We start from the raw sequence: 26143 nt of genomic DNA on the forward strand, positions 1-26143 counted from the left end.
GTGGCAACATTACACAGCATTTTGGGACCAAAAGTAGGGGAGGATTTTGTATTCCTGTGATTAGAGCTAGTGAGGGGAACTTATAAATTGTGAAATATTAATATTTTTCAAGAAAGCTGTTGCTGAGGAAGGAGTGGCAGCAAGCATTTAGCTACAGAATACTAATGAAAGTAGCTCTGCCTTTCCAGAAGTTGCAGAAAAAAAAAATCAATTGATTTTATTTGATTTTTTTACTTTGAATTCTCACCTCTCCTCCTCCTCAAAAAAAAAAAAAAAAAAAAGTAAGTTTTTTTTCCCCTTTCCATGACCCGCTCTACTCTAAGTCCTGCCAGGAGGAAATCTCTAGGAGGCACACACTGAAATTCAAACGTGACCCTGGAGTTAATGTCTCCTCCTCTCCTCGAGCATCCTGGAAGCCTTCCCTCCCCAAAGCAGTTACCAGCTCGCGTGGCCCCCATAGCAGCCAGCAAGAGCTTGGGCTGTGAGAGGGACAGGTCTTAACCGTTTTGTCTTCTCTAAAATCTGGCACCTTCTCACACCACCCTGAGTAAGACGTTAGAGCACCAAGAGCTGCCACTTCTAAGGTTTGTCAAAATAGTCTGGCTGCTACATGGGAGAAGATGAGGTGTATGAAGAGACAGTGGTTATGGATGGCAGAGGGGGAGATGGAGAGCTAGTTTTCGTTGGCTGTCCCCTCTGGTCTTAGGATCATAATTTAGGTCAGGACGGACTTCAGAAGGTCACTAGTCCAACCTTCAGCTCAAAGCAGGGTCAGGTCTGAGATCAATCCAGGCTGCTCAGGACTTTATCCAGTTTGTCCTAAGACTTCCAAGGATGGAGATTGCACAGCCTCACTGGGCAGCTTGTTCCATTGATTGATTGCCCTCACAGTCAAAAAGCTTTTCCTTATATGCAGCTTGAACTTCCCTTGTGTCAGCTGACGACAGTTGTCTCACATCCTCTCACTGTGCACCGCTGTGAAGAGCCAGGCTCCGTCTTGGTAACCTCTCCATAGGTATTGGAAGCTGCTGTCTGGTTCTCCCAAAGCCATCTCTTCTCCAGGCTGAACAAGCCCAGTCCCTTGACGGATGTGGGCTCCAGCCCCCAACCAGTGTGGTTGGCCACTGCTGAACTTGCTGCAGTTCGTTGGTCTTTTCCTGTGTTGGGAGCCCCAAAACTGGACACAGGATCTCCACTTCCCCTACAACACTCATCTCCCTAGAGTAGAAGCACCACAACCCTGGCAGGCCAAAACACCTCACCTGCTTCTTTGTTTCTTCATTTGCTTATCTACACGGCTGAGACGTTTTGAGCCGGTTCTGTCATTATTTTTGCATAGTTTTGCCCATGACAAACACTGAGAAAATAGCAACAAAGCAAGCACAGATACAGTCCTGGAGACGTGTTGGGGGGAATTCCTTGAAAGTGGAGAGAGAGAGCTGCAGTTGAAGACTTGTCTGGAACGTAGCAAGACTTATTAACTGGTGGGACTGACTGGAGCTGGTGCCTCACAACCAACAAGCAAGAATGTTGTAGAGGGATGACCTAAGAAAGCAAGTGTCTCATCCTTTCCTAAACTCTACTGGGACTTTCTGCCTGCTTGAGAGCCACCTTGACCAACTGCCTCCAACTCCCCCAGCTTAGGGACAGTTCCGGGGCTAAGATGGGCTCTTTTGATTTCATGACACTAATGGTTTTATCACCTAGTCACCAGGAACAGATTTGGCTAACCTGGTTATACAATATTAAGTAATATTTTCTCAAAAACAGATCAAAATTTAGCCCCATTACAGTGTGGGTGGGCTAAGGATGAGTACAACTTCCATCATTTTATTACAGCAGTACCTGAAAGTCTTGAACTGTAGACCTGGAGGCTCTAGAAGAATATAGACGGAGTAATCTCCAAGTTATAAGTCTTTAGGTCTCCATTACTGCTTGCCATCTTCCCATTTGCCCAGGCAGGCTCTCTCCATACCCTGGCCTCTTCCAGCTTTGCCAGAAAAAACCACAGCAGCAGTGAGGAATTCTCCAGCTCAAAGCAGAGATTGCAAATATGTTAGTTCACCCTGAGCAGTGATTCATCATTGCCAAAGAAATAAAGTACCCGGCACCTGCCACCTACCCTTGAGACTCCTTTCCTACCAGACAATATTTAAGAGTAAGGAGTTCATCTCACTTATTTTCTGACAGTGAAGAATTATACGTTCGACTACAGTTTTGCAAACCAAAGTGGCAAAGTTTTGAGGGTTTCCAAGATCCCCTTCTCCCGAGCCACGCAGCAGGAGAGATAACATCACATTTTAGCTTACATTCCGCCTTGAGAACCTACATTTCACCTTGCTCACACCTCTCTACAGGCTCTGTTCTCTTGTTTTCTTGTGGGACAGGTAGAAATAAAGCTGTTGCTTTTTAATTACGGGTAGACCTATTTCCTGCTTGTTCTTGTTTCCTAAGAAAGGACAAGGTATTATCACTTTACTCACTTGACAGCCATGTAAACGTTATAAAGCTTATTAGCTTGCCTGACCTTGATTTTTCACTCCACACAGGCAAAAACATTATTTAATGAGATACTGTCAAACTGACATTTGATTTATCGACCTCCAAATTATATGAAATACAGAAAAGAAGATTTCTTAACTCGTGTGGTGTTTCTGACTTAGCCCATCCCATTTAAGGAGAAAATTATAAATCTGTGCTGATTATTCCTGATCATTTTCATGTCCTTCATGGGCCTGGAAATGGTTTCCAGGATTAGTTGCCTTGAAGCGACAGAGCATCTTGGAGGGATGGAGCATTCCTTCTCGGCTGACTGGCTTGTAGTTTTGTGGCCTTTCCTTTTTACCCTTAAATGTGAATATTAAGTGGTGGTCTAACACTGGAATAGGCTGCGCAGAGAGGCTGTGTATTCTCCAGCTGTGAAGATATTCAAAACCCAACTGCACATGGTCCTGGGCAACCTGCTCCAGCTGACCCTGCTTGAGCAGGGGGGTTGGACTAGATATCTCCCGAGGTCACTTCTAACCTCAGTGAGTCTGTGATTTAGCTTAAACAACCTCTTTAGTTAGCTGCAGCAGCTCTTAAGTACAGATCTTATGAAACATTAAGTATAGACGTCCTTCATTAATATTTTAGCAACTGTCTTTGTTATCATGTAAAAATGATTCAGAAACACAATGAATTGTTATCACATAAACATGATTTGTAAACACAAAGAATTAAGCATGGAAGAATGAGCATTTCAGTGTCTTCTCAGCTATCTTTCTGGGTTTATGACATCTGTTCAGTGCATGGCTTTACGTGGCCTTTACTCCAAGGAGATCCCAGCTGAAATACACAACAAGACCCAAGAGATACATAAAAAAGCATGTATTTGCTACTACATGATGTATATGCAACTATATGGTACCTGCATACCAGCAGCTATTAGATGTGAGCTGTTCTCACAGACTTCATGATAGAAATGTGCAAGGAGCTCATGTAAGTCAGAGGCAGAATGAGAGGAAGTACCAAGGGGGTTCCTTGAAAATACAACAGCTGGCGTTCAGCATCTCAGTGGTGAATGAAAGATGAGGAGGAGAATGGAAAAAACTTTTCAAATGGAAGAAGAGCTTTTATATCAGAAATAGCGGGGCAGCAGGGACAGGGAAGGGATCTTACCCCTGGACTCGGTACTGGTGAGGCTGCACCTCGATGACTGGGTTCAGTTTTGGGCCCCTCACTACAAAAAGGACATTGAATGACTCGAGCGTGTCCAGAGAAGGGCAACGAAGCTGGTGCAGGGTCTGGAGCACAGGTCTGATGGGGAGCGGCTGAGGGAACTGGGGGGGTTTAGTCTGGAGAAGAGGAGGCTGAGGGGAGACCTCATGGCCCTCTACAACTCCCTGAAAGGAGGGTGCAGAGAGGGGGGATGAATCTCTTGAACCAAGGAACAAGCGCCAGGACAAGAGGGAATGGCCTCAAGCTGCGCCAGGGCAGGGTCAGACTGGCTCTTAGGAAGTATTTCTTTGCAGAAGGGGTTGTTGGGCGTTGGAATGGGCTGCCCAGGGCAGGGGGGGAGTCTCCATCCCTGGAGGGGTTGAAGAGTCGGGTTGACCCAGTGCTGAGGGATCTGGTGGAGTTGGGAACGGTCAGTGTGAGGTTAATGGTTGGACTGGAGGATCTTCAAGGTCTTTTCCAACCTTGATGATTCGGTGATTCTGTGAAACAGAAGATAAGGCAGCTTGTATTTGATCCAATAGACAAAGGGGACTCAAATCTCAAACTGATAGCATGTGCATTAAAAGGCCTTTAGTTTCCTGCCAAATCTTGCAAGTTCAGGTAGCGGGGCACTACATGGGTGAATAACCTGGGTCCCTGGAAGAAAAGGGAGAGACATAGGACAGTAGCCCCTTTGCTTCCTTATGCTCTCCATTAACATTTTCCTAGGCAATGTGTATGTCATGCCATGTGGCAGAGCCAAGGCTGTATATTCTTCCCTATCGCTTTACCTTAATGCTTGTCTCTTAGGGTCTACACTTCCCAGAACAGGGCCAACACCTTCATAAATTTCTGCTTGACGCTTAGCACAGCGCTTGCCAGCACGGACTGTAGCCTGCCAGGGCTGCTCTGACGTGTACAACTAGTGGATCACTGCTCACCATCACTTCTTCTAGCGAGGGGTTGTCCAGTCCCAAAAGTAAAGCTCTTCTGTTCCGGCCATATATGTAAGAGGCAACGGACAGAGATAGATCCTTTCTGATGAGGCTGTTGCGATGGCCCACTGCTTTTCTTGTTTCTAAAAGGCCCAACCTCTTCTCCTGCCCATCTTTGTCCAGCTAAAACGCATTTATTGTTGTATGTATTTAATATATTCATTCACTCCTTGTCTCTGTGTTGTCAGCTTCCCCAGCTTGCATTTCTTCTCTGTTTGTTAACCCTTTACACACTGCCAAATGGGACAGGAGCTCTCTAGAGTCTTTGTTTATCTGCTAGTGTATTACTTAGTACTAGGGGATTTAATCTCTTTTTTGAACCTTTCAGCATAATATGAGAAAATAAAGCAACAATATTTATACTTTTTTATCATGGCCAACAGCTTTGTAGCAAAAAAGGCTCTTCTAATAACATGTACTTTTTTGTAGAGTGGCTCTTATGAAATATGTCCTTGTCATTTTTCTGGGACCATTCAGCAGCAGATGCCAGACAGGTTAATTATTATCATTTATTTGTGCAGGAAAGATCATAAAAGAAGTTGTCTGCAGCAGAGAGCATACACTCCTTGTCGCCAAAAAACAGATGCTGCCTGAATAGAGGCTGGAGAAGCCACCTGCTCACCTTGCAGTGGTGCTTCTGCCTTCAGGCTAGAAGAACCACTCCTAGTAGTCAGGAGAAAATTTAGTCACCTTGCCCTGTTCTGCCCTTCCCCACTCTGGTGCAACAGCTAAAGAGGGTGCTAATTTTGGACAGTCACTGAATTCTGTGATTTTTATTCAACAAGGGTAGGACAGCCCATCAAGCCCACGTAAGCCACAGCAGAACAAGCCTCAGGAAGAAAGGATGGCATCATAGCAAGATAAAAACTCTGACCATAGTCCCAGCCTTCAAAGCTACCAGGCATCCTTGCCCTTTAATAAATCTTTAACCCAAAGCCAGTAGTGCATTTCCACTTTGTAAACGTTAACTTACAGGTCAAAGGGAACGCAGATGCGCATGGGTTAATCACACACTATTTCACTTCATGCTCCTCCTAGTCAAAAAAAAAAGACTGAACTTCAAGTTGGATTGCCCACACAGCCCAGACTTTCATTTGGTTGATCTAGTCAAGAAAGAGAGTGTGTGTTTATTTATAAGCTTGTCTTGTATTTGACATCTTTCTGAGAGGTGTCCATGGCAGTATGCTGAGAAGGAATTTCCCTGTGCAATTTCAGTAGGTATGGAACCAGAGCCTCTGTGCATTGATAAGCCCAAGGGACACAACAAGTTGTATCTCAGTGATATAATGCCAAAGCAGGAAAAAGAAAACACATTTCTGTACTTAAAATATTTGCAGCAGGAGCTGGCTAAGCAGCTGAACTGCCAAAGCTACATTTCACAGTCTCTTTGCTGCCACAGATAGCTCGGATCATCTAAACCAACTTCCTTACAAACACACTGGGGGACTTTTCCTCAAAGCTGTGCTAAAGCACATCTTTCAGAAAGCTACTAATTCTACCCTGAAAAACCCCAAACAATCACAAATCAGCTTTTCTTCCATTAACTGTTTCGGGCGTCATCACTCTCACTATTAGAGAACTACATCTAATTTCAAGATACATTTAGATTCAGGTCCTGAGAATCAGAGTTTATTGCAGCTTTGACTGCACAACTGGAAAGTCCTTACGCTGCTCATGCACCCATGGTTAGTGATGAAGACTCTTTAACTTCTCGTGTACCATAAAGAAACATATTTTCTCCGTTTAACTGATCAGATGTTGAATAAACCCACAATAGCACAAGGGGATAATACTAAGAACAATACTTTTGGCTGCATGTCAGACTCTCACTAGGTAGGAGAGCTTTTTGCTGTTGATTGGACATTTGAAATTAAAGAGAATTGGGACTGATTTTATTCTCCTTCCCCTCTTCCACCTGACACCTATGTGATGTTTTTTCCAAAACCGGTGTCTGAGGACCTGACGCACAGTGCTGCAGCAAAGCACACCCTAAGGAAAGCTTTTTCTCTGAGCACTTTCTGGTAACTTGCCAGCCAGTAACAGGTTCATCAATAATGATAATGGCTTTTTGTCAAAGAAAACTAGTGCACTAAGACACAGACTTGCTCAACCCTATAAAGGAATCAAAGTAACCGGTGTCCTCGTAAGGGAAGTGAGACAGGAACATGACTTCTAACGGGAAGAGCTGACTAACAAAAGAAATAGAAGGATTAAGCTCCCTTTGCTGAAAAGCAGAAGCACATTTTTGATCAGTAAAGTCTGTCACCTCCTTATCAACTGAGAAACGAGGATTCAAGCCCCGCCTTCACTACGCCTCACCAAAAAATCTATTGACTGCAGGCTACGACACAGCAGTTCATATCTCATTTGTGATAGATGGAGCATATTGCAGCTGCCTCTGCAAATATTATTATTAATAATGAAAATTTGTATTAAGGTTGCACCCAAAACCCCATTACTGGATAGGTTTCACATGCTTAAAGCCAGTGGCAGTTTTGCTAAAGATTGCTGCAAGGAACAGGCAATCCCATTGCTACAAGAACAAGAATTTGTACTCAAGAATTTAAGGTTACTGTACACATATGTTTCCTACTTTTCTGCATGGAAATCAAGAAGGGCAGATTTGGAGGATTTTTCATATTTAGGATATATTCATACTTCCGACCATCCCTTCAGTCATCGAACCAGTCATAAATCAACAAGAAAGGTCTGCTAAGCTCCTTGGGAACAGGGGAGGCTCATTGCTTATTTGCTACACATTTCACCTGTGTGTGCATGGGAAGTCTAACACATCTCAAATGTACCTGCATGAGCCATCTTCACTGACACCTCCGGCACACAGCATTTGGACATACTTTTCTGCCTGGGAAATAACAAGGAAAGACTGAGTAGCTCTAGTTTAAAGGAACTGGGTAATGTGAAATGTGTGTGCCTGTGGCAGACACCAGAGAGACAGACAGAAGAAGAGGAGAGATGTAGGAAAACAGAGAGACAGAGACATGTGGAGAGAAGTGAACAGAGAGAGAGAGAAATCCAGTGGCACAGCAAGAGAGACAAAGAGAAACAGAGAGAAACTGGGGAAGAAAGAGGGAACCAGAGGGTGGAGCAGGGGCTGGGCACGGACAGGTAGGACATGGGAAATGGGGAGAGAGAGGGACAGAAATTGGGAGAAAGGCAGCTGGAGGAATAGAGAATGGGGGTATGGGTGGACAGAGGCAAGACAGACAGAAGAGGGTCATAGAGGGCACGGAGGTGCGCAGAGAAAAGAAAGTGAAACGCACAGCAGGAGGAGCAAAGTTGTCTGGTGTCACAGCTCCAAGCTTGGAGGTGAACCTTTTTCGGGCAGCTGAAACAGCTGAGGTGCAAATAGCAATGCAGCTAACTCCGGCTGCTCACGTAGTCCTGGTTCTGACAAGAAGCTAGTACTTCCTTTAAAAATAAATGCAGTGTCATCAACATATATGATCAAATTATACCTAATTGTGGTTACCTGCTGAGATCTAAACGAATAAGATACTTATTCTGGACAGGAGACCTATTTGTATTAAAATAGCTAGGATGCTGGATTCATGACACTACACAAAGCGTAGTGCACACAGGTATAAGACAACCACTACACTCAAGCCTGTGATCCAAAAACCAAAAAGGGTCTGGCTGGATGATGAATATTTGTGAGAAAGATTAACACAGCTGTTTCTTTTTTAATGACAATTTAAAACTGATCTTTAGACCTTTTAATATAGAAGTAAAGCAGAAGCACGGAAGGGATGGGGCTGTGATTAAAGTCAATAAAAAGAACTGTGATGGTCATTCCACATTGCCCACTGGATCCTGACATTTGATACACACCACAGCAGGTGCGAAATACTCTTGCTCTATACACAACAACGTGGGTACAACCAAGGTATGGTGCTAAACTGGGGGCACTTGTGTATGGAACCACCAGCCCCTGTTAACATAAAGAGAAAGATGCACCTAATCCCATACTACACCTAGTCAGCAGGTTAACGGTGCCTGCAACAACTTCTGCCAATTCCCATGGCTTGCCTAATTTATAATTATCAGTTCATTCTGTCTCTGCATTATGTTTAGGAAAAAAGAAGCTACCACTGCAAACAAAAATTGCAGGGAGATATTTCAAGAGAGCTGCAGTGTGTGTCACTCATGTAAATGTAAAAAACGCCAAACAGGGACAGTGCAATTCTCCAAACACCAAGCATGGGAAACTCATGAAATTTCAGGATTATATTTAAATAACTTGAACATGCTAATAGCCTTAACTCGGCCCTGATGAAATATGAGAAGAAAAGTGGGTAAAAATGCATCAGAAAAATATATTTAAATCAAATAAATTGTATTTAAATAACTAGAACTCATGAAATTTCAGGATTATATTTAAATAACTTGAACATGCTAATAGCCTTAACACGGCCCTGATGAAATATGAGAAGAAAAGTGGGTAAAAATACATCAAAAAACCCACACAGGTGTTATACAAAGCAATCTATTCTAACCTGGGACCACAAATGCTAAAACACTGCAGTCATGGTGAGATGGGTCTGCAATAATTTTTCAGGGCTATTGTTGGAGACAGCACAGAAATTTAGCCTTTACCCTTTAGAATGACAACCAAATGACAGCTATCTAAAGGATTTCAGTGCATTAAAACTAACTACTGAAGTTAAATGATTTGTTTATGGCAGGACAGAGTTAAGGGTGGTGATATCAGAATAAATATTGTGACAACACAGTTTGGAACAACTCTGGTCCTCGTTTTCTTCAAGTTAAACATCCAGACTAAAATAAAAAGAGAGTGAACTTTTTAATTCCCAATGTACAGAAAACACTACAGTTTGATAAACAGATACATCAGAATCGTGCCTCCAGGGAGGCCTCCTTCATTTTGCAGGTAGGACAGCGAGACTGACCATGAAGCCACTTGTCAGACCACACGGGTCAGTTCAAGAGCGGATGGAGATACCCTGGGAGGAGTTTTATGGCTCACAGCTGGATGAGTGAGCCCAGGCAGACTTAGCTGAGCCTAGAGCAGGAGCCACAGCCTCAACCACACTTCTCTCTCAATCTGCTAACCTTCTACCACTTGCCTACATGCTCTACTTTTCCTCAGTACTATTCCCTTTATCTTCTCTCCCTCCTACCACAACAGTACCTCTTTCTGATTTGCTCCTGAATCCTGCTTGTCATAACCTTCAGTCCCACCGATGCACAGGACTTACACATTCTCTCCTCCTGGAGCACGAAGATCTCTCATACAAAGACTCTGTTTCTTTTTTGTAGAGCCTGAGGAGTGAAATGCACAAATACAGGTAAGCTGCAACTAGGGTTTAGGCCCCCCTGCAGCATGCTGAGCAATGTTCCTTTTTTGATTAATTGAAGAGGGCTACTTTGGAAAGTTGCATCCTCCAAATCAAAGACCTGTGCAACCATTGCTTCATGCAGCATCTTAAACTAAACAGCCTCCCTTAGTCTGCAACACTTCCAGTTCTCCTAAAGAAACCATAGGGTGAAGGAACAAATAGCCCTAGCTTACTTGCTTGTTCTGCTCTGCAGTTCCTCAGTAACCTGAGGGAGCCCAGATCTGGTTACCCCAAGACAGCACCTGCACTTGAGAAAATAATTCCAGCTTTCATTGTTAAAGGAGCAGAGAGAGACACTGGTGCTCTCCTGAGCTGCATAGCTCAGACGTGGCTTCTCAGCTGTGAGTATTTCGGGACCTTATTTGCCCTGGTTGTAAACTGAATGTAAACTAATAACCTATTTCATACAGGCATCTAAAAACTTACTGTGCTCATGTTTGCAAATGCTCCAAGACCTTTCTGGAAATGGCCTAAGGAAAAGCAAAGCATCCATATTTTTAATAAGTTTGACTGGTGCACCTAGCTGTCATTTTTGTGCCTGATTAGTGGCAATAAGGCATTTTCCCATTTATTTCCAAGCAGCTGCTAGAGAAGAGCTGCAGGCAGATGTAATCTGGAGACTGCAGAACTCTGCCTGCTGTCAATTTCACACCAGCATTTTACTTTCTTCTATTCCCATTTATTATTAATCTGTATTTATATCTAACTCCAGCTCTTAGTTAGCCTTTGCTAGAGGCTTAACCATTAGAGATGACTGTGAGGAAGGAGGGGAAAGAAGAAACTGCCATAAATCAGGCTTCTACCACTCCATATAATTCTGGGGAGGTGAGAAACTGTGCAAAGTTTGGGCTATTTAGGAAGACAGCAGCTTGCACAGTAGATCAGACCAGGTCAAGTCTCCTTTATCCTTAGTATTAAATATGAAAAGGAAACATCCCTATTACAGAACTTCCCCTCTAATCATGTTCAGTTCCTACTTTTTACAGGGCTTTTTATCCCTTTTGAATTTCTATCCATTCTAATGCAGAGGATGTTCTTACATTTCACATTTTCTGAATCCACTAAGCCCTCAGGCTCAGTAAGACCATGTCACATTTGTTCCAAATAAGCATTGTATAAACACATACTTTTTCCATCAGCTTCCAGTGCACTGCCTTTTAATTTAATAAGAAGAACAAGACCACACTCAATTATGAAAAGACAAACAGGAGTACCTGCTTCACTTCGTTCTCTCCAAAGTAAACAATTTTAATTTAAGCAGCAGAATTAATACCACTTGTTTTCTACTCATGATTTTCTTTTTAAGGCTTCAAATCTTTTTTTCATCTCTTGCCTCTTTCTTTTATCCCTTTTGAACAGGGCTGAAGGGTGCGTTCCAGGTGAGACACCACCATTCATTTAATGAAGGCATTCTATTATTTACCCGACCATTCCTTAGCCATCCTTACATCTTGCTCACTTGTTTTGTTCACTTTACCGTAAATGAGAAGCCCACTCAGTGTCATCTTTCCTGTAGAGGTAAGATGAATGTAATTCATTGCAAAGACTGTCCATAAGTTTTCCAAAATGGAGACAAAGATGTCACGTATACATGCTCTGTATAAAGTTTCCCACAGCAGTGTGAGACACATTCAATTTATTGCACACTTTCCCCAAATGTTCCCATATATCCAGATGGCCTGCAGTCCCAAGAAGCACTCTAGGCTTCAGACTAGAGGTTTTGGAAATTCTTCCCCAAGTCTTTTCCAGCAAAAGCAGCTTTAGCAGTGTACCCGGTCATCCTATCATTTTACTCTGCTTTACATAAGCATTATTGTCTTTAAGCATCCAGTCGGAATGGGAATGTCGTTAGGAACTCGGAGAAGTCATCTTCCACTTCTTCCTGTTCAATCATAATGAAGGCTCTTCAGCGTTCCTCCTCCAAACCTTTTCCTTTCAGAGAAGCCAGGAATCTAGAGACAGGAAAAAGAAGTCATCATGTCACATCAGAATCAGCATGAGCTCCCACTAGCCCGCACTGGAGCGCCTGTTACCAAGCCAACTGCAACAACGTCTTCCTCTTTCACGTGGTCTCCAGAATCAGGGCTAAAATGCTTCAGCTTACTGCTAGAGGATCACCATTAATTAAACAAGAGGCAAAACCTGAGTATGGCTCATTTGTTCTACAGAGCTCCTTAAGGCTTTTTGACAAGAGTTACAATGAAAGCCTTAATTTCTTGGGCAAATTCTAAAACAGTTAATTACAGATTTCAAAGCCTGTATTTCCCCCCAGATCCAAATGCATAAAAGAATTTCTCCTCCATTCATTTTTAAAACTATAAAATAGTATTACTGAGTCCTATTAAAGAGCTGCTGAGACTCTAGCCTTCTAACCTGAGACAGCAGCACTTCACTGGTAGTTGAAAGTACAGTTTTATCAACTGCTGAAAAAGCTTTAAGAAAACCATCAGAATAGAAATGGCTGCAACAATGCAAAGGATTAGCACTCCTGCTTTTGCAGCCAATCTGTAGATACTGCTTACACTGTGACAATGAGTGCTTACAAAGAAAATCTACTTGAGACCATCAGAAGCTTCTCTGGCTTAATGGTATTTCAAACAGATTTGCAATCCAATGCACCTGTGAATCCCCCACAGGAAAGAGATGCACTGCTTTCTATTACTGTGTAAGATGTCTGTCCTATTGGCATCATAAAAGTATCTGATTACAGTCCAGAGTAACTTTTAGATATCTGACTATAGGCAAGCAGAAGCAGCAGACCCAGTAAACACATCGTCCCAAAACAATTCCACACTCACAGAGGAAATACAGTGTATTAAAATGGAAGACATCAACCAAGCACTACAATCACCCCAGTGGAACGTGGGCTTTGGGATGAAAAACGTAATTTACAATACAAAGTAGATTGCTTAGGTTACACACTTCACTGGTAAACTGAGAAAGCTAAAGAGCTTACCCAAAATAAAAGTTCACTAAAACCCGACACAATTTAAATTTAGTTAGGGTTTTCAAGCCCCAAACTCAAACAGATATGCAAGGTATTCAATTCAGGAATTGTTTTGTTCATCTCTGAAAAGCAATCATCTCTAAGGGAAAAATCAGGCAGATTTTGCACAGAGGTTCATCTCATGAAATCTGCTTTGGGAATTCAAAAAGGAAAAATGCAATCAGAATAACTAAAAAGTAGCAGGACGCCGCAGGTGAAAACTTACCTGCTTTAGCATTTTTTATATCAAAGTCACTAATTAAGAGTAACAATTATTTACTTATCAAAGATCTGATCAAAGTCATAGCTACAAACAATTTGAAACTTATCATTCTTTTCATCCTGAAGAAGTCTATAATAGAAATACCTCAAAACACGAGTGATCGAAGAGACCTATTGTAGAAAACCCACAAACACATTTGTAAGATTTACATTAAGTAGATCATTTCAAATAACAACATTAAGAGGTTATAATGAAATCTCCAGTTCCAATTTGGACTTTCTCTCTTTAAATATGACTACTTAAGATTTGTTTAAGCTTTTAAGCTGTTTTCAGTGAGGCAGATGAAAGTAGTCATCAGAAGGCTTTAATCTTTGGCACATGGCCATAAGGAATATAGAGTTAATCCCTGGCTAGCCACTAAAAATGATCAAATAAGAAAAATAAAAATCTTACATCATGCATCAAATACAACTAGCACACAAGCAGATTTCTGCATGAAGCTATCATCCCCATGAAAGGGAGACTTCCTTTCACTAGAACGCGGGGAGGAAAAAAGGCAACATGCAGAACCGAAACAGGAAAAACCAAATTTATTTTTAAAAGGCATAAAAAACCACTCAAAGAACGTAAGCATTTTGTAGTTTGTGACTATTTTTTCCCCCCCACTAGCCCTAAGGAGCTTTCAGCATGGCCACATCTAATGATACATTCGATTTTATTTCCATGGTGCCATTCATGGTACTTTGCAAGCACATCACAGATATGAGAAGTGGAACCTCGTTACTCCCTGCATGGTAGGCTGTGCACGGGAAGGTGGGGAGCACAGAAAGTTGAAATAGCTTGCTCAAACCACGGAAGTAATTTTTCTAGTTCTTCACCAACTGTACTGAAAGCAGTTAATTCAGCCATTTAGGAATTAATTACAAGCTGGTATCATACTGTCATTTTCCTTGTGGCTCCACTGGTTCTACGAGAATTACCCATGCAAGACATTAAAATGCTACTTCCAGCTGTGCAAAAAGAGCCTTTTCATTGACCTTCAGGACAGCATTTCTGGCCTAAATCTGCAACCAAGCAGCCTGACACTGACAGATCTGAAAGACATCATATTTGCCCATTTTACCTCACTCTTGCAACTTCTACTATGTTAGCATACTTAATTATTTCACTGCCAATCACATTATGGACAAATAACTTCAGCTGACAAAAGCCAGCCATTTTTCTATCCAAAACAGCTGGCGCCCACAGATTAAAAAACTCAATTACCAGCACAGATTATCATTTAAATTGCACGAAGCCCCTGTTTCAAAGAGGACTTTGTCAGCAGTTCACATTACACAGGGAGAAACAAAACAAAAAAGGAGGTAAAATTACAAACCTGATTGCCATCTCTTAAGAAGTATCTCTTCTCTATGACCTGGGAAAACCAGAGAATGATCTTAGCTGGCACAGCATATGCATAACTTCAGATTCCAATCAACACTTCACATGTGAGCACTGAAACTCATGGCTAACTCTGATAAGGTCTAAACCCACATCCCCTGCTTCAGGCTTATTGCTTTAAGTGCAACACTCTATTACACACAGAAGGAGTTGCTACCTCCAGCCATTCTTAGTAAAGCTGTGTTATCCTTAACTTCTATACACCTAATTTAGTTATAGCCCTCTAGTAATGGAGGTCATGGTTTGGGTGTCTCCTTACTGCATCAGAGTCAGTTATTCCAATTTTTCCCTGCAAGTGCAGTGGTTCTGAGCACTAGAAAAAGCTCATTCTGCAGGTGTGTAACAATCCCAGTGGTTCTGAGTAGCCCCTGGGCATAGGTGATGCTTGAGCCTGCACTCTGATAACAATGTCTGTGCTGAAGGATACCTATGGAGGCAGTACCATCAATCTAAGAATCAAAAAGTGATTTGTATCACTCCATACAATCTACACCCTCCTCCAAAGAAAATTCAGGCCAAATTTCCTCTAAAGCATGATCTGATACAGGAGGTGATCTGCTCCATTATATCTTTGTCCAGGGGATGCTTAAACCAGAGCATTCCTCCTGTCGTTTTCACAGTAGGTCCTGATGCTCTCTTTCGCAGGAAGGGAGAGTAACATGCCAAATTTCTTAATTCCTAAAGTTAGCTTTAACCAGGATCAGCAGAGCTAACCATAGTCTTGAAACTCCCCACATTACTACCTTAGCACGCTGCAAACCCTCTGGCCTGCCAAAGGACTCCAAAAGTGTTCACAGAGTGTCTTTGTACATTACGAGTTCTTTTTCATTGCTCTACGCAGATCAATAATCAAACCTTCAAGCAGATCAGCTGCAGGTTTCCAAAAGCAGACCAATCTTTGGCCTCCTCACATCTGTCTTGAACCAACTCAAAAAGCAGAACGTGAAAGGAGCGGCTAACTGTTTTTCCACATTCAAATCACAGACAGCATTCAATACACCGAACAACAAAACATAATTTAATTGATTTGACTTACCTTATCAAAAAACCTGCTTAGTTTGACAGCATTGGATGAACCTGCAGCCAGGTAACGAGGATTGGTGCAATCCTAGAACACCCACAAGACAAACCAATGCAAGGAAATCAACGCAAGGAAGCCATACACATGGAAATCAATGTACCCTTTCCCCTGACACACCCATGTGCAATCAGCTAGGGAAAAGAGTGTATCTCCTGATTTCTGCTCCACAGCCATTGGAGAGAAAAGGCCAACTTCTGTTCTGTGAATCAACCAGAGAATTCTAAGCACCCTTCTATGCGCTCCACGTCTTCCTCTACCACCAGCTATACAGTCAGCTAATAATCTGTACAGGCTACTCATGAGGTTGTGCATGTGTGTGTATATACAAGCATTCACACAGCACATGTATCTTTTTATACATATATATACACATTTTATATGTAAAGTTATCTTGATGTTTCATCCAAAGATAGTCTGTGTCAGAACTGAGAAGAGGGAAGAGAAAACTTGACTCCCAACCATCAATTCTAAACTTCAGTGACCTTATCTAATACCCACTGTACCTCCCTTTAGTGAAACAAAGACGATAGTTTCATCAAGCAAGTGGGATGGCCAATCAAAACGTGCATAACTCCAGCATTATTGAGAAAATCTCCAAAAGCCCAATTTTTGCCACAACATCTTTACTTACTAAAAAATCGGACTCACTGCCATCTAAAAGAAAAACAACACTGGTGACATGCATACTAACCAAATTTATCTCTTCAGCATTGAAATCCTCAGCCAAGAAAGCTGTTCTGGTCAAAACTTCATTCCGCTTAGTTTCTGGGATCTGATCCAACTTAGTTCCTATCACCAGCAGTGGAATCTGGTTATCAGCAAACTGTTCACGGTCATAGTCACTGATGAGGCAAACAAATAAAAATTTAAATGAAGCGATGGTCACGTAAGTGGGCACAGAGGCGCCATCAGCTCCCCTGTGCCTTTCAAATAACGGTCATTTATTTATTAAGGGTCATTATTTGTCTGAGTGAGAATGTGCTGTATCTGTATATTAAGGAAGGGCTTCTGCATCTAAGTCACTGCACAGGGATTGAAAGGAAAGAAAAGAAACCACAAGCTGGATTTCTTCTCAGTGTAGATGAACCACAGAAGAAATGCTCACACAAGCAGGAAAGAAACAGGAATTTTAGTATTGTACCAAGCATATGCAGCCACCAGAGACAGATCAGGGAGCTGGCGTCTCTGAACATCTACACTTCCTACATACATACACTTTTAAATGAAATAAGTTGTAACTGCAAAACACTTCCCCTTTCCACGTTAGATCAAAGAGGGTTGTAGTACCAACTGTGGGGTGTCAAGTTACTAAGTCTATGTTCAAGTAAAGGTAGCCACCATAAGGTGAATTCCAACAAGCTTTCATTCAGATATGAATAATGATCAAAGACAGCCTTTATAAAATAAATAAGATTGCAATTAAATTGTCATCACAAATCCAAGCTCCAATCATTCTCCTCAGCTAGGATAACCACTTGTATTTTTACCTAAACCAAGCTTTCTAGAAAGTAATTCTACAACCAACAGCAACAACTTGACGAAGCAATTGCTAGTGGCTCAGTATCTGTCTCTGACAGGAGTTAAGCTTTTGAAAATTAAAACAATTGTGAAGAACCCGTATGTGGAAAAACTGGAGATATTTGCAGTTTATACAATGCAAATTCTCTTTCCCTTCTCCCGTGTTTCTACAAAAACACCTGTGTACCAACACAGGCAGATGAACAACTGATATTCTTCCCACAAAAAGCTGCCGCTTATTATTGCTTCCCTGCTCATGTGTGAGGTTTATCAATGACCTTAAAACCTCCTTGACTACATGTATAACAGGAACACGGAGGTAAAGGAGGACATACTTGACAAGATGTTGGAAAGCTAATTATGAACAGGCTGTTTAGGCAGAGTTTTCTAAGCTCTTTTTTAGCCACACTCCTGAAATAATTCTCCCATCGCCCCAAACAAAAAATAATGAAATGAACTTCCTCAGTCTTGGTGCATGGAGGGAAAGCCTTTTGGAACAGAGACATGCCATCCCACGACACTTTTTGTATGAGGGCTTTGCAGGTCTCAGAACAGACTGGAGCCACTCTCACAGAGGCCTCAGACAAATGATGGCCGTGGTAAACATCTTTGCCCTTAAAGCAAGGTCTCTGCCACATGTTTTGGGAATCTACTGGCAGAATGACCCGACTGGAAGTGTAAAACAAAAAGAACAGTGATTTTCTTTGATATCCCCCTTTTTTTTCTTTTTTCCTTAAAAGTCTAGCCACATCTAATTCAAGTGGACCTCAAGTAGCCTTAGGGATGAACAAAGACTTCAATAACATCTTGGAATTATTGTGTCTTAACCCTGCACGTATGTTTTCACTCACCCATTTGTCACGAGAACTCCCGTTGGAGCGACATCTCTGTTGAGTGCTTCCAAAGACCAGCGATACAAATTCTGGGATGATTTCTTGTTGGTTAAGTCATGCACTAAAATTATCCCTAAATGAAAGAGAAGACAGCAAGATACTATTTAATGATATATATTTTTTTTCTTATCTTACCAAAATGACATCTGCAGGTTCCCAGATACCTGAGAATGAAGAAAGGGATATATAACCGGTTCAGTTACAGTGAATGAATAAAGCTGAAAGTATCAGGCTGCAACAGGTTTTTTAAAGCTGCTTATCACGAATCGGATAAGAGCTAAGAGAAAAATCTCATGAAAGGAGGAAACAAACAGCCACCTCGGGGTTTAATCCGCAAGAGGCTTGCAGGCATTCCCTGCTTCTGCTCTGTCTAGTTCTAATGATACTGAAACTCTGTATTACTGCAGCAGAGAATTTAGCCTTTCTCTGTTTTATCTAACTGGCAAACATAACTATCTTTTTGTCACACCACCTAAGAAGTCTAAAGGCTGTTTCTTTGTTTCAAAGAGTTTAGAGAGCACTACTGTTTTCCTGCATTTTCAAGAACTAATGCTACATACTTGGGGAGGTATCCAACGGGGAAACAGACTGATAAACTTTCACGGTCCACCAAATGACTGGTAGAAACATCAATTAATAAGATTTCATGTATTTAAGATTAAGTTGCTCACATTTTTCATTACCATGGTCCTTTAAAATGTAAATTCTGAGATAGAAAAACAGACAGCCAAACTTCCTGGCTGTGCTATTAACAGACACCCACTGCTGATAACCACAGTTCCTAACTCAATAACCAGCCCCTGCTAGCAAACTTCTTCTATTTATTCACACCTTCTGCAACCTGTGGAATGTTCCCACTTCCTCCAGACTTCAAACCATCATTAATTCAAGGACAAAATGGAATTACACTCCTTACCTTCATCAGGATTCGTTCTCAACACACTTCACAGTCTACAGGTGGAGAAAACTTATTAATTTAATCTTTCACTTTAACTCCCAAAGGTGCCACCCACTGTACACACTACAAACAAACCACGTTTCCACATTTTCCACTACCCCACACAACTGTGCAGACTCTTCTATGAGAGTTCCCAGCATATCACAATCATGGCCTTATTTCAAAGCATTTATCTCAGTGACAGCATAAAAAGGCAACTCAACTGCATGTCCACCCCCAGTGTTGGGAAAAAAAGCCTGATACAACATAACTTGGCCTACGGCAACAGATTCAGAGGCACTGCTGCATAATCTGCGAGAAACACACTCCACCTCCAGACACTCTTCCTCAGTTATGTTTTTGATTGGTCAGTTCCTTTATCTGTTTCACCCCAAACCTACACAGTTAGTTGCAACAGCACAAAAAGATTGTGTTAACATCAAAAAAGAGCAGGCAGGGCCAATGACTACTCAAGGAAATGTTCCTCCCCCATTAAGGTCTGTAAGCCACAGCCTTACTGCCTAGTCACTGTCCCAGACTATCACAGTCCACACACCAGATGCAGGGTCACCAAAGCAGAAGATCTGCGGTCAAACCAAGAGCAAACTGTACCTAACCTCGTCAACAACCAGGTCTCCCTGACAGCCTGCACAGATGCTGACACAACCAAACGTTAACTGTCTTTTGATCTCAGGTTTTCAGACCACTGCAAGCCCAGAAAGCACAAGCAGCCAGGCAGAAGGAACACATTCATCTTCTATTCTTGAGTCAAGTCAAACAGAGGCAATTTGTGAGACAAGCTCTAATGAAGAAATTAATCTAATGAAAGAAACCAGAGCCAAGGCTACTACAAGTCAACAGTTTTCATATGAGAGCTGCCTAATAATATCTCTTGGGCAGTGGAGATAAATAACTCTATTTTAATAACATCACCAATTATAATTTAGACACATAAGTTCAAGATGTCATCTCCTAATGGGCTGTTCTAGGATACTTCCAAGTCTGACCCACACTCACTTGCATACTGTGGATTTGGTGTCAAAAAGAAATCCATTTTTTTCATACACCAAAGCAGTTTGCTTTGAGAGCACAACTCAACTCAAAGCTTATTTACAGAAGTCTGATTAACAATATAAGCAAGAGGTACCTATACACAGTCTTCTTACTAGGAAAGAAGGAAGAAATAACTAGTTAAGTAATCACAGAGCAGAAATATTTATTGTATGCCTTAACACATTACTGAATGGCCCTCAAATGACTGGGAACAAGAAAAGAGAGTCAAACAGAACATCTGAGACAGTTTTTCAGAGCAGTTGTTAATCTGGTATACACCTATTTTTAGTGAACTATCCTTGGAAGCCAAAAAGTAACAACTGAAACCCTGCAGTGTTAAGTTTATAATCTCTTATTTGCTCTTATTAGTGGTGCAGATGAACTACTAGGCCTTTAAGTCAGTATCTCAACAGAAGGCATAAAATACTACTTTCTATATACAGCAAGTTGCAAGATTCAATTATTAAAAATAATTTGCCAAATTGAGCAGAGGCAAGATGGTTATCAGCATATTGCAGTTCTATGGGAGAACAGTTCAAATTTGCCAGGGTAGGATATAACTATGGAAGTTCATATTAATTCAAATAATTATTTCCCTACTGTAGGTTTTGGAACTGAACAGACAAGAAAATATAAATCATATTTCTGCACGTCTATCAGGCCTGAAAAGGTGAAGGCAACCTTTATATCTGCAAGTGTAGCTGGAAGGGACACCACTGCAACTTCAAAGACTCCCTGCTGTGCCAGCTGCACAAGACTGAAGTGAAAGGCTGATGAAGCTTATCTGCACAGGTTTGTCAAAAATAGCTTTCCAGTTCAAAACTGAATCCATAAAATTCTCCCTACGGATTGTATCAGTTTTTTTCCTGTATAAATGTACTGGAATCAGAAAAGAGAAGAATATAGCCCTCAGCCAGACTTAAAGGAATCCTGCCCCAAAACCCAAGAGACAGCTCGTAACAGAAACAGCGATAAAACCAGATTTACACTAAACAAACTTACCATTCAGCAAGTTATAAAATACTGCTCGTGTGCTTTTCACACTAGTGGCACTACCCACTGAACCTCCAACATCCCACAGCTCAATGTAGTAGGTCTTCTCTTCTGGAGTCCCTTCTTTGTAGTCATGGATCTGATGAAAAATTCACATCATACATAACCACAGCTCCAGCTCACAGGAGTTAATCCACACAACACTTGCACATTCAGCTGAAAGGATCATTGTACTTGGATAGAAATTTGTAAATTCTCATGCTGACACCATTTCAAATCTCTCAAGCAGAAGAGAGATGGAATGAGTCAAGCAGTGGCCACTGGATACCACAGCTCTTCTACAAGATGGAACTTGGTGAGTCATCAGGGAGTATACTTTCCACCTCAGTATTAACGAACCTAACGCCTCATGATGTGCTTAGAAATAACATGTTGCTAAAGCAGAAGTAAGATCATGACTTCTTACAGTTGTTAAAACCCACATGGTAGCACTGCAAGAATATTCACATAGGTGACCACATCGGATTCTAACAGAACACATCTTTTTCCTTTCCAAATTCTCATTAACATCTCAACTGAATTAATCAATCAATCAACAGTTTTTGCCCCTGGATCTGCCAGGTAGTTTTGCTCCAAACAGGACTGCCATGTTTCTTCCCCCAAATTTTGGAAATATATTCTCAAGGCAATGCATTTCAAGGCTAACGTGGCAAAGAGTGATGGAGGAAAAAAAGCGTTTATCACTATCCCACAACTATTGTAGGTTGGGCCAAAAAACTGCTAGATTAATATCCTCACTGCTCTGATTGTGGGTCCTGCAATGAGCAGACATAAGCAACCCTATGGTCGTGGTCAGTACGCTCAAATTAAACAAGCAAATTGTTTTTCCGTGGTATGTTTGGCTAACAGTTTAGCTGTGCATTAACTGTTTCTCAGGGAAGCACGGTTTAAGCTCTGTGCCTTCTGACTTCAACCGGCCGCTCCATGACTGGTAACGCACCAGCGGCCACTGCAGTAAGGAGAGGCGCTAGGAACGACAAATATCTCGTGATTTCCACAACCTTGGAAGGTCAGAGCTTGCTCACACAAGTGCTTGGCTCACATTTAATACTATTTGCCTCAAAAGATTAAGCCCTCAGCAGAACAAAACACTGAAACACACCTCTTTCTGGGGTTGTAAGTAATGAAAAGGAAAAAACAAAAGGTCAAGGCCCTTCTCTTTACTTTAAGCTAGGGCTACCAAGAGGTCGGGCGCGTCACCTACTCGAACATCCACTGAGCAGCCCACTGTCCAGGACGGGTTTCCCAGCACCTGGTTTTGGCACAAGAGGTGAACAAGCGAAGACTTCCCGACACCTGCAAGTGTACACAGAAGACACAGCTCCTGGGAGATCACGAGCGGGCGGGCAGTCCCGGCCCCAGCGGGGAACGGGCACCGGCCAGCGCCCAACGGCCGGGGCAAAGGCGGGAGGGAGGCAAGGGGCAGAGCCCCAGGGTCGGGCTCCCGCCGGGAGGTTTCCAGGCGGGCGGGGTGGGCTGAGGGGCCGGGAACGCCGCACCGCGCATGCGCTGCCCGCCACCTCGGGGGGAGCCGCCGCCCGCCTCCACGGCGGGGAGGGAGGGGAAGGGGACGCCCCCCGCCCGCCCGCGCTGTGCGCGCGTGTATTGGGCCGGGGAGCGGGGAAGGACACTCACCGGAGTCGCCCAACACCAGCACCTTGACCCTGTCCAAAGCCGCCATCTTACTCTACCTAGCAACAACGCCGGCGACCACCCGCCCTCTCCCGGCGCCGCCAATCGCGGCGCACGCTCCTCCCGTTCCGCTCAGCCCATTGGCTGGCTGCTCGCGCTCCCAGCGCCGCTTTCGCTCTTGACTGGTTTAACTCATGGGAGGGCGGGAACGCTCAGGGGAGGGGCTCTGTGAGGACAGGATTGGCTTGTTTTCCCGTCGCTCACCGCTCAGCCCCCCCCAAGCGGGACGCGTGCCGGGCGCGGAGCGGCGTGGTGCTGCGCATGTGCGTCAAGCAGGAGCGCCATTGGGCAAGGCGCCCGGCGCCCTGATGACGTCACGGGGCGCGCGCGGCTCCTGACGTCCCCTCACGGAGCCGCCGGAAGCGCCGCCCGGAGCGGGGAGAGCTGGAAGCGGCGGCAGGTCAGTGCCGGCCCCGGGGAGCGGCGGCCGTGCCCGCCCTGCGGCGCCGGAGGGGTTTCCCCCCGCATGGGCTCCCCCTCTCGCCGGGCTGCGCCGTCCCGGGCGGGGACTCACGCGGTGCCGCCAGGGGAAACGGCCACGCGCCCCCTCCCCTGCTCCGCCTCCCCGGGGCCCTGCTGCGGGGGACGGCGGGTACCGGAGGCCCCGGCCCGGCGCTCCGTCCCCCTAGTTGTTTTGGGTGCCGCTGATGGGCCGAGCACGCCGGCACCGCCCGCGGGGGTCCGGCTGGGCCACTGCCCTGGGCCCCTGCTTCGCCTTTGGCTCTCCATACCACTGGCTGCCTCTCCTCTTGCATTGTTTGTGGGGGGTTTCTTGTTTTGGAGTGGGGGTTTTTTGGTGTTTTTTGTTTGTTTTTTTAGGAGATACTGCTGAGCCCCTCAAGTCTCTTGTCCTACAGGAGCCTACACAATCGGATGTTTAAAACTCAACACATAAAAGTGGGTAGGGAATAGGAAACCGCAGATAGCATTAAGGGCTTTTCTACTTCACTTGGCGTTAAAGCTTGGTTTCCTACCATAGTCTAGGAAGTCTATGCAATTTGTAATTTGAAGGAAACTGCAAGATTATGGGAACCTGAGGAGTAACTGGCACTGTCACAGACCCAGCTCGTTTCTTTTTGCCAGGTTTGACCGTTGGTTGAGCCCATACAGTGAAATCATTCAGTTCTCCAGGTCAGCAAGATATTTTCCTTTTGTGCATTAGTTTTCTTCTGGCTTCACGAGTTTGCTGGTTCCCTGAGAAGCAGATGAACATCGCATCTCATAATGGCACTAAGCTGTTAAACAAGTCCAACTGTCAAACTTGTATCATTACAAGTGACTCAGAATGAATAAGGAAGGTCAGCATGCTGAAAAGAGTGTTAAGCAGTGCACAGTAAAGGTGCATTTTCATGAAACAGAGGTGGTTTAGTATTTTTCAGCCATGAAAGGTAGTTTCTTCTCTCATCTACTGCACTGGCATCCTCTCACATCCGCTGGTTCAGTTTCTTGTTGGAATTTTCCCCTAGGCGGTTCACCTGATTAAACTGTTGAAAAACCTAGTAAAAGGGTTAAAAAAAAAAAAGTATTGTTCTGCCTTTTAGTGATGTAAACTGATGCACAGGCAGATCTTGTGAGTGCCAGAGCTGGCGTGGGAGAGGGCAGAGCCATGTGCTTGGGACAGGAGCTCTTCTGGCAGCAATAAGGGATGATGGGAGTTTCATTCCTACCTTCCACTTCGGTTAAGATACTATTTACAGCTCCCTTCCACACAGGATGCTTTAAGAAACTACATGAATTAAAGCTAACCCAGTATCTTGTTATTTAGTTTCTCTCTTTCTTTATTACTTGCATCCACAATACATACACTTGCTTGCTACACCCTGATGAACTAAAACTTTTCTGAACCTAATACTTTTGGAGATATTTTGTCTTCTTTCTGGAATTCTTGAAAGTCAGACAATGCCACTTGTATCATCTGTCATGATGAGAAGTGTGCTGTTCCAGATCTCGTTGAATCCAGAATATGAAAAACAATTACTGTGTTATTCCTGCCAGACACTTAACGTGGAATGCTGAGGTTAAGCCTGCTGTACATAAGTGTGATCATGACTTCTTTGGCTTGATAGTTGTGAGAAACAGTCTTACTTTTTCCCTTAAAAAAAATAAAAAAATCCAAAACCTTGCCACTTCATTATATGAGGGCTAATGCCGAGAAGTCTCCCAAATAATGGATGTGTTGGTGTATGCTCAAATTGTAAGAGTTTCTGATGTTTGTGGTTAAAATGTTCTAGCAGCTTCACATTACATTTGAGTCAATTTAACATCTTTGCCACCACTTGGGGGAAGATCACTCTTCTACATCCTTAGTCGTGCTTTCTTCTCTCCGGTTTGCGTAGGCTCTACTCTGGTAGCATAAATAATTCAGTTCTTGAACTTTTCCTCCTTGCCCTCCCTCTAAAATGCTGTGAATTTTTGGCATGTTATTATTTCACTTTTTATCAGTTTCATTCACCTTGCTAAATGGATGGGCAACTGGCAAAATTAGCCCAGAATGGGCGGGGGTTGTGGCTGAAGGCTGGGAAGGAAAAGAAAGACTTTTTTATGGGAGGGTATAATTTGAATTAAGCTGTAACAGGGAACTTGTACCTTCACTATTCTATCCACTGATATTGGCCTTCAGTAACTAGTGCGCTCCATTTTTGTCTACAGCTACAAGTGTAAACAGTTTGTGAATTCGAATGACTTCAGAGTTTTACATCTGTTAGTATACATGCACATAAGTAGTCCTTTAACTTACTGACATCTCCCTATTGTTATGTGAGGTTTGGATTACAAATATGATTGCGAATTACATCCCGAGCCTGCATCGTTCAATTTCTGCCTGGCATGGTTAGGCCTTGTGGCCTTATCATGTATTCATATATTTTCACTTGTGAAATTAGATGAAAATGTCCTAATTTCAGCCAGACCCTTCAGTCTTTCTGTGTGCATCTGCAGCACAACTTTACATCTTTAAAGAAGAAAACCCTCTGATACCTGTGGCATCCTGGTTTCAGTTTATGGAATGCCTACAAGAAGGTAGGATTTGAGTGCAAGCAGATTGTGCTTTTCTCCTTTAACACTTCTGGCCAGGCCTTGCAATGAAAATGCACAATTTCTTATCAAAATGTACAGGAGGAAGGCTGAGCAGCAGTGTTCCTGAAGTCTCCAGGGAATGGAATTCAGTAAGCTTTTGGTAAAATGCCAGAAGAC

General features: G+C 43.1%; 2 protein-coding genes across 5 annotated transcripts in view; one reads left to right on the forward strand and one right to left on the reverse strand.

The window, feature by feature from the left end:
- Positions 1 to 11212: 11212 nt before the first annotated feature.
- On the reverse strand, positions 11213 to 23010 carry RABL3 (RAB, member of RAS oncogene family like 3). Its single transcript, XM_074808983.1, has 8 exons — positions 22895 to 23010; positions 22464 to 22555; positions 21209 to 21338; positions 18175 to 18289; positions 16497 to 16647; positions 15761 to 15832; positions 14660 to 14698; positions 11213 to 12024 (listed from the first exon to the last, which is right to left on the reverse strand). Exons 1-8 carry the CDS (start codon positions 22938 to 22940, stop codon positions 11959 to 11961), a joined length of 711 nt encoding a protein of 236 aa, XP_074665084.1. The 5' UTR covers positions 22941 to 23010; the 3' UTR covers positions 11213 to 11958.
- A 119-nt stretch (positions 23011 to 23129) lies between these two features.
- The window catches only part of GTF2E1 (general transcription factor IIE subunit 1), a 57871-nt gene continuing 54857 nt past the window's right edge, over positions 23130 to 26143 (forward strand). For 2 of the 4 annotated variants that reach the window (XR_012621125.1, XM_074808948.1), the window contains exon 1: positions 23130 to 23351. The gene's annotated coding sequence lies outside the window, so the exon portion shown is untranslated. Of the gene's footprint in view, positions 23352 to 23379; positions 23849 to 26143 lie in introns of those variants that run through there. The other 2 variants (XM_074808971.1, XM_074808961.1) reach the window with 2 other exon arrangements.

This window comes from Strix aluco, chromosome 2 (assembly GCF_031877795.1).
Source record: "Strix aluco isolate bStrAlu1 chromosome 2, bStrAlu1.hap1, whole genome shotgun sequence".
In the NCBI taxonomy this organism is placed as follows: domain Eukaryota; kingdom Metazoa; phylum Chordata; class Aves; order Strigiformes; family Strigidae; genus Strix; species Strix aluco.

Coding starts and splice junctions, on each gene's coding strand:
- RABL3 (XM_074808983.1), bottom strand. CDS start 22,940: ATGGCGGCTTTGGACAGGGTCAAGGTGCTGGTGTTGGGCGACTCCG. Junction 15,833..16,496: donor ATGCTGAAGAGATAAATTTG/GTTAGTATGCAT, acceptor TGGGTGTTCTAG/GATTGCACCAATCCTCGTTA. Junction 12,025..14,659: donor TCTTAAGAGATGGCAATCAG/GTTTGTAATTTT, acceptor TCCTGTCTCTAG/ATTCCTGGCTTCTCTGAAAG.